Raw genomic sequence first — 8883 nt, 5'->3', positions numbered from 1 at the left:
ATCTGTCACTGATGGACATTTGGGTTGATTCCAAGTCTTTGCTATTGTGAATAGTGCTGCAATAAACTAAAATCTTTTAATGTTAAAAGGTTTACCAAAAAAGTCAAAGGTTTATAAAATTTGCAGTGAAATTTTTTGTAATGTAAAAACTATTAAAATTTAATGAGTTATAAATATTTATCCAAGGACACTAGTTAAAATGACAAGGTGTGATTGTCATGCATATTGTCATTTCTCCTATATTATTTTGAATGATGTGAGAAAAGTCTGTTTGGCTGGTGCTCGATTTAATTCTTACTTTTACTTACTTATTACTACTTTTACTTACTTTTACTTTTACATTTATGGTTATAAATGTAACAATCTACAGCAAGGAGTTGGCAAACTATATCCTGCAGACCAAATCCAGCCTGCTGTCAGTTTTTGTATGGGTTGTAAGCTAAAAATTATTTTTACACTTTTGGAAGTTAAGAAAATCAAGAGAAGAATATTTTGTGACATATGAAAATGTCAGTGTCCATAAAATTTTATTGTAGCACAGAAACAGTCATTCATTTTCATATTATCTCTGGCTGCTTTCTCACTGCAACAGCAACAGAATTGAGTAGCTGCAAAAAATACCTGTCCTGCACAGCCTAAAATATTTACTACTTGGCCCTTAGCAGAAAAAAATTGCTGACCTCTGATCTACAAGAAATCATGTTTCACAAAGATTCTAAAGTGAACAGGCAAAGCAAAATCCTTAACACTCATGAATTTCAGTGCACTACTGACTCACAGTAAGTCCAGCACAGCTAGTTTTTCATTCAGCATGGGAATAAATTGTTATTACTTAAATTGAATGCCAGATGAAAAAGTGGATGCATATCTATGAACTATGTGCACTGTGTGTATGAAAAATATATAGTCTGTTTTTCAACATTTACTGGGAAAGACATAGGAATTGAAACCAATGGAGAGAACAGCAGATTCTTCCCCATCACTCCGAGTATACAGAGTCACTAGTAGAATGTCAGTTGAGTCACCTACACTATTCATTCTGTCTCCCTCTCTCTTGTTCTCACTCTCTCCTCTCTCCATTTGATTTGATTTATCTATTTATTTTGTGAGGAGGAGAGCAGTGCGTGTTTATAGTAGAAGGCGTGTGAATCAGATGTACATTTGAAGCAACTCCATCAGGTATACTAAAGAGTAACAAGCAGTGTATCTTATTAATTGAAAAGTAAACTTATTTTAATACTTTTATGCTTTCTCATATTTTTCTGAACTTTCCAGTTTGTATACAATGAGCAAGTTTAATTTTTATAATCAGAAAAAAGTCACATGTTTTACTTAATTTCCAAAAACAAAGGTTCACCTACTGTGAGAGAGAAAACAAACACTTCACCTTTGGATCTTTTGCACAAAACTTCATGATATCCCTCCAATGTCTGTCTACTGTCTGAAATTGACGCCCTTCTTCTGGCATCTGTTGCATAATATCCTCAGAACAAAAGATGGGCTCTAAGTACAGCCATTGAGCTTGCACTTTTAACCATTCATCAATTGTTTCTTGTATTCGAATCAAGCGGTCCTCCCAGGCCTTAATGAAAAGTATACTGCACTAAATTCCAGTTATTAAAGAAAGGTTATAAATTATAGCAAGGAAAATACATTTTAAATTTACTATTATTTTTAAATAAGTGCAAACATCTTACAGCTTAAGGTTACTTATGTATGTCTTACAAAGGCTTAAAAAAAATTCTAAGAGGTCTGAGGTTTTCCTAAATCACTGGAACTCACAATTGGAAATGACTGTAACGTTATTTTTATTTTTATTTTTTATTATACTTTAAGTTCTAGGGTACATGTGGATAACGTGCAGGTTTGTTACATATGTATACCTGTGCCATGTTGGCGTGCTGCACCCATCAACTCGTCAGCACCCATCAACTCGTCATTTATATCAGGTATAACTCCCAATGCAATCCCTCCCCGTGATAGGCCCCGGTGTGTGATGTTCCCCTTCCCGAGTCCAAGTGATCTCATTGTTCAGTTCCCACCTATGAGTGAGAACATGTGGTGTTTGGTTTTCTGTTCTTGCGATAGTTTGCTGAGAATGATGGTTTCCAGCTGCATCCATGTCCCTACAAAGGACACAAACTCATCCTTTTTTATGGCTGCATAGTATTCCATGGTGTATATGCGCCACATTTTCTTAATCCAGTCTGTCACTGATGGACATTTGGGTTGATTCCAAGTCTGTGCTATTGTGAATAGTGCTGCAATAAACATACGTGTGCATGTGTCTTTATAGCAGCATGATTTATAATCCTTTGGGTATATACCCAGTAACGGGATGGCTGGGTCATATGGTACTTCTAGTTCTAGATCCTTGAGGAATCGCCATACTGTTTTCCATAATGGTGAACTAGTTTACAGTCCCACCAACAGTGTAAAAGTGTTCCTATTTCTCCACATCCTCTCCAACACCTGTTGTTTCCTGACTTTTTAATGATTGCCATTCTAACTGGTGTGAGATGGTATCTCATTGTGGTTTTGATTTGCATTTCTCTGATGGCCAGTGATGATGAGCATTTTTTCATGTGTCTGTTGGCTGTATGAATGTCTTCTTTTGAGAACTGTCTGCTCATATCCTTTGCCCACTTTTCGATGGGGTTGTTTGTTTTTTTCTTGTAAATTTGTTTGAGTTCTTCGTAGGTTCTGGATATTAGCCCTTTGTCAGATGAGTAGATTGCAAAAATTTTCTCCCATTCTGTAGGTTGCCTGTAACGTTATTTTTATCAGTTTCCTAATCTCTAGATGAGCCATCTGGAGTCCCAAAACCATCCAAGAATATATCCTGCTCTACAGCAGTGGTTATCAACCACGGGCAATTTTGCCTCCCACCCCAGGGAACATTTGACAATGTCTGTAGACATTTTTGGTTGTCACAACTGATGGGGGAAGATGCTACTAATGTCTAGTGGGTAGAGGCCAGAGATGCAGTTACACAAACTATAATGTACAAGACAGCCTCCCATCACAGAGAATTATAGAGCCCAAAATATCAACAGTGACAGGTTGAGAAATCCTGCTCTATATCAACACAACTTGGAGAAAAGTGAACTGAAATGAAAAATAAAATGAAATAAGTCTCCTTATTCTCATAGATCCCCTAGAAATGACAAGATATTTCATTAGCCAAAGACCATTAATATAATATCTCTCTTTGGTTCTTAAATATATGCCTAAGGTCTAAGTGTCAAGAGATTAAGTCCATATCTTCGATTTTTAAAAAAATCTCTAAGACAGCTTTTAAATTCGTCTTCTAAATTCTTCTTGTTAGACAAGTAAATTTCTGCAAAAAAGTAATATCTTATCAGGAAAGGCTAGGTTAGCCTGCTTCTTGGGATAATGTCCAGCCTTATGTTCTCTTGGAAGAGCATTACTCTGTTTTCTCCAAATAATGACAGCCAAAATCTTCTATAAAACACGATTTATGCTCATATAAAAACCAAATTGCCTCGGTTTGAACCCCAGCTCTGTCACTTATTAGCTAGATGAACTTAGGAAAATTACCTATCCTATATGTTGGTTTCCTTGTCTATGAATACAGATAATAATAGTGCCTACTTTGAAGGCCTGCTGCAGGGATCAAGTGGGTTAATAAGTGTAAAGTTCCTAAAGCAGCATCTGAAACATAGTTTGAAATCAATTGATATCAGGGTAAAAAATCCAGTTGTCTTTCCCCAATTTATATAGGCCCCAGTTAGAACAGTTTTCATATCCAATAAGATATGAAATAATCTTGGAGCCTCAAATACCATTCGTTTTTCTCAAGGGAACAATAATTCATTAAATACTCTAAAAGATCCTCATGCTAGCTGTTTACAACTATAATTAAAGCATGGTTACTACAAGTTTCAAGAATGCAGCATAAAACAAGGTTTAGGTTTTCTCAAGTTAGAATAAGTAATACCACCTGTTTTCCTCTTGAGTCTATCACTGCCATTGGAGAAGATTTTAATAAGACATTTTTCTTTTAAAAATCATTTATGTCTCAGATGTATATATTTCTATATTAAATTTTGAATATCATTTTGTATTTTATGAAATAAAATATCAAGATTATAGGTCTATGATTTGAATAAACACTTAAAAAGCCATTCAATCGGCTACTTATTACCATGAGAGCATATATGTAACAGGATTGCAATCTGTATAAATGACCAAGAGCTGATTATTATATTATATTTAACACACCTTGATCTCATGTTCAAATGGTTTGATGAAAGGTGAGCCTCTCATTGTCTGAGTTTTTATAATTTGATCATCAAGGATGGCCTGAATCTCATCCACTGAAGAAAGAATACAAACTCCAGTGTCACGATATAGACTTATATGAAAAGCAATATCATCCCAAGTTCCTATCATTGTATTCATGGCTTTCTCTAATGAAAATTCCTAAAAGGAAGGAATGAAGAAAGAATGGGAGGGTGAAGAAAGGATCTTATTTACTATATTGACTTTCCCTAGTGAATTCAGTAAGCATTTGATGTATTACATTATCATTTCCTTAAGATAATCTGTGACTACAGTATAACTTTTTAAGTTAGAAGGTTTTTCAACAATTTAAAAATTCCTAAGAAGAACGATTACATAGTTTTAAAAAATTCACTTGCTATGAAAACTACTGCTGTCAATATTAAAAATGGACAAGAGAATAAAATACCTGTAGGACTTTCTCTGAAGTAGACTTTCTACAGGCAGTCCATAGTCTGAAGATGTTTTCTGTGTACTTCAAGAACCCATTCTTTAGGGCCATACTTACCCTGCTAGAACACACGCATATCACATGCCACACATACAACAGTACTCTTAATGAAAAAATTATGTACCAACACTAGCACATCATCCAACAGCATCAGAATGTGGCAGAATTAAGAGGAGGTCAAAGGAGTCATTTCTCATCTGGATTCAGGACAAGTAAGCACACACTTTGTTTGGGGGAAAAGAGTGTTTTGTTTTTGAGACAGAGTTTTGCTCTTGTCGCCCAGGCTGGAGTGCAGTGGCATAATCTCAACTCACTGCAACCTCCACCTCCCAGGTTCAAATAATTCTCCCGCCTCAGCCTCCCGAGTAGCTGGGATTACAGGCACCCACCACCATGCCCAGCTAATTTCTGTATTTTTATTAGAGACAGGGTTTTGCTGTGTTGGCCAGGCTCGTTTTGAACTCCTGACCTCAGGTGATCTGCCCACCTCGGCCTCCCAAAGTGCTGGGATTACAGGCGTGAGCTACCATGCCCGGCCGGAGAGTGGTATTCTATTACTCTCCCCCACCACCTCCCGTTGCTATCCAGTACTGTACACATTCAACCCCAACAAAAACTATGATTACTTGATTAACAAAGTCATCACATAAAGTATTTCAGTTGATCTTTATGTTTACCTTGCTTGCACCTGCACTTATCACTTCAAATTGTTCCAAGTATGGGGTAAGGTTTAATTTTAAAACTTTTCTCAGTGTAGTTCCAGAGTCTGGAGTCAAGTCATAGCCTACAATTTCTGACATCTGTTTCCAATGACGAGCTCTCATTCCTGGATTGCACAGAATGGAGACAGTAGGAATATATTCCTAATGGCAAAAATATAAACAAAATGAGTCACTCATTTGACTTCCACACACATAGATTCCATAGATGAAGCCTTGATGGTATAAGGATCACATTTCTTCAGTTTATTTAATACATTTCTATCCGTACAATCAAAACATCAATTAGATTTGGAAGGAGAGAGATACTAAGAAAATGAACCTAAAGTTCACCTGCAAAAATAAGCATGTAAAAATAGCCAGGAAAATTATAAGAGTAAAAAAGAAGAATGAAGGGCCAGACACAATGGTTCATGCCTGTAATCCCAGCACTTTGGGAGGCTGGGGTGGGAAGATTGCTTGAGCCCAGGAATTTGAGGTTACAGTGAGCTAAGACTGCAAACTGCACTCCAGCGTGGGTGACAGAGTGAGGCCTTGTCTCTATTTAGGAAAAAAAAAAAAAAAAAAGGTATTATTTCAGAAATTCAAATTCATTATACTATTTGCAGAAATATATAATATATAGTTATAAACACACAGACATAGCATGAATGGGGAAAATATCTGTGCCAAAATCCCAAAATGTAACAATGTTTTATCTCTGCTGAGTGACCCCTGCCTTGGCCTCCCAAAGTGCTGGGATTACAGGTATGAATTACCATGCCTGGCTCCCTATTTTATATTTATATGAGTCATGTTTTAACTTTGTAAAAGTAATAACTTAATATGGTAAATTTTTTTAAATTGGAGGACCATAAACTAGCACACTTTTTGTTTTGCTTAGTTAAGGACTTTGTTTTAACCTTCCATTGGTTATCACCATCATGTTTTTGCTTTTCATCACATATTCCCTAGAATTTGTCAGAACATAATATAACAGGCACTCAGTAAGTATTTTTTAAATAAATGAAGTTTTAACATCTAAAAAGTAGAAAGAACATACTCTTTATTTATTTATTTAGACAGAGTCTTGCTCCGTCGCCCAAGCTGGAGTGCAGTGATGCGATCTCGGCTCATTGCAACCTCCACCTTCTAGATTCAAGAGATTCTCGTGCCTCATCCTCCCAAGTAACTGGGACTACAGCCTCCTGAGTAGCCTCCTGAGTAGCTGGACCACACAAAAGTGAAAAAACTCTAAGCAGATGAGCAGACAGTAAGAGAATCAGACTTCCACATCTGCAATGCCCCTCCCTCTATTCTGTCAGGTACCAAGAGGGCAGAAAATTTCCCCCCAACTCACTGTTTCTACCCTGATAAGAACAAGGTCAAAGTGGACAACCAGCTACCCCACCACCCTGGATTCCCTAGCAGGAGATCTGTCCTGCCTTAAACAACAGGAAGCATCCCCAGTGCCTGAAAGGATAAATAATTCCTGAGGACAAGCAGAGACAAAGAGAGGAGGTAGGACTACCATCCCCAGCCCTGGAAACGTTACTTTGTAAGCCACAGGAGATGCCAAATCAGAGTGGCTATTCTGCAGCACCACACTGTAGGAGGTTTGTCCCACAGGTCCCCTGGGCACAAACTCCTAGCCAGCTTCCCACATTGCCAGAATATAACCTGTGGTACTGTCCCCATTCAGTAAGGGCAGCGCTCCCATCAGGTACTAGAGCCAAGCCAAACCTGGGCTTAAGGTGCCACTTGGAGCTGAAAAGGAAGCAGTGACCTAGCAGTACAGAAACTCTAAGCAAATACATCCAATATAAACCAAAACAAGCCAGAGAAGAAACACTGGAATAAATAATACTTCAATGCAAAGACACTGATGTACAACCAGCAAAAACAACAGCAAACAGGGAACCATGATCTCCACAAACAGAAGAAGCAAAGAACCAGTAAATGACTCTGACAAGACAGTGATACATGAGCTCTCTGACCAACAATAAACAACTAAATTCCTAACCAGACTGATTAACAAAAAGGAGAGAAAATTAAAATAATCAATATTGAGAATTAAAAAGGAGTTAGCACTATAGAATCTACAGACATTTAAAAGATAATGAATGTTATTAGCAACTTTATGGCGACAAAATCAATGACTTAGAAGAAATGGACAAATTCCTTAAAAAATACAATCTACCAAAATTAAACACAAAATCTGAATAGCCCCTATATCTATTAAAGAAATTATCTTTTCCTTCCTCTAGAGGGGGAATTGGCACAGGACTTGCTTCAGCCAATGTAATGTGGGTGGATATGAAGTATTTCACTCACAGCTGAGTAGATCTAAACTTAGGTACATGGTTTAGCTCAGCCCTTGCTCTTTCTCTATAATGCGAGATTGGCCCACATTAGCTCAGGGCACAGCCTGTGTCCTGGAACTTATAAAACTCAGGAGCAGAACAGGACTGCAACTGGAAGCAGAGACTCAGCTAACCTGTGGTCCTCATGGAATATGAAGAAGAAATAAATTAGTACTTGAGAAATATATATAGAGAGAGTCTGTTTTCAAAACCTTTCCTACAAACAAAACGTCAGGCTAAATGGTTTCACGAGTGAATGTTTCTCTAAAATAAGAAAGAAATAATACCAATTTATAAAAAACTCTTTCAGAAAACAGAGAAAATAAAACTTCCCAATTTGTTTTATAAGGCCAACATAACCCTGATACCAAAATCTGACAAAGACATTACAAGAAAACTAAGACCAAGATCCTTCCTGAACATAACCTCAAATATCCTAAATAAAATATGAACAAATAACAAACTATAAGAGTATTAGAAAAAAATATTTTGGCATGGGGAAGGCATTTTAAACTACAGTTCAGAACCCAACAGCCATAAAGGAAAAGAATAAAAATAATTACATAAAAATAAAAGGCTTCTGCCAGGCAAAAGCTATCATAAGCAAGGTTAAAAAGCAAATAATAAATATTCATATCACAGACAAAGCCTAATCTATATACACAGGAAAAGAAATCAGTAAGAAAAAGGTCAATAATTCAACAGAAAAATAGGCAGAGGTAAGTTAAAACAGTTTACAGGAAAAGAAATATAAAACACTCTTAAATATATGAAATAGATGAAAATATGCTTAAAATTTTACTTGCAATAAGAGAAATGAAAATTCTCCTAGTAGGGTAGCAAAAACCTAAAGTTTGATGATATTTTGTTATGAAGGTTGGTGAGAGTATATATTGGTATAACCTGTACGGAGGGTAATTCAACTGTTGATTTTAACTTGGCATTTACTCTTCCGCAGTTTACCCTGCAGTCCCACCTTCAAACACATGCAATTTACACACACATACACACATTAGTCACATATTATATAGGTGTGAAAAAAATGAAGAAGCGGCCGGGCACGGTG

General features: G+C 36.7%; 1 protein-coding gene across 1 annotated transcript in view; it reads right to left on the bottom strand.

Annotated features, from left to right (window-relative positions):
• The window catches only part of DNAH12 (dynein, axonemal, heavy chain 12), a 261319-nt gene that overhangs the window by 162222 nt on the left and 90214 nt on the right, over window positions 1-8883 (bottom strand). The window contains exons 18-20 of the mRNA XM_011998427.1: window positions 5434-5619; window positions 4246-4446; window positions 1388-1582 (exon numbers count right to left, since the gene is read on the bottom strand). Of these exons, the coding sequence (XP_011853817.1) occupies window positions 1388-1582; window positions 4246-4446; window positions 5434-5619 (582 nt within the window). The remainder of the gene's footprint in view (window positions 1-1387; window positions 1583-4245; window positions 4447-5433; window positions 5620-8883) is intronic.

Source organism: Mandrillus leucophaeus, unplaced genomic scaffold, assembly GCF_000951045.1.
Source record: "Mandrillus leucophaeus isolate KB7577 unplaced genomic scaffold, Mleu.le_1.0 Scaffold57, whole genome shotgun sequence".
NCBI lineage: Eukaryota > Metazoa > Chordata > Mammalia > Primates > Cercopithecidae > Mandrillus > Mandrillus leucophaeus.
This window is presented reverse-complemented; position numbering and strand designations above follow the sequence as displayed.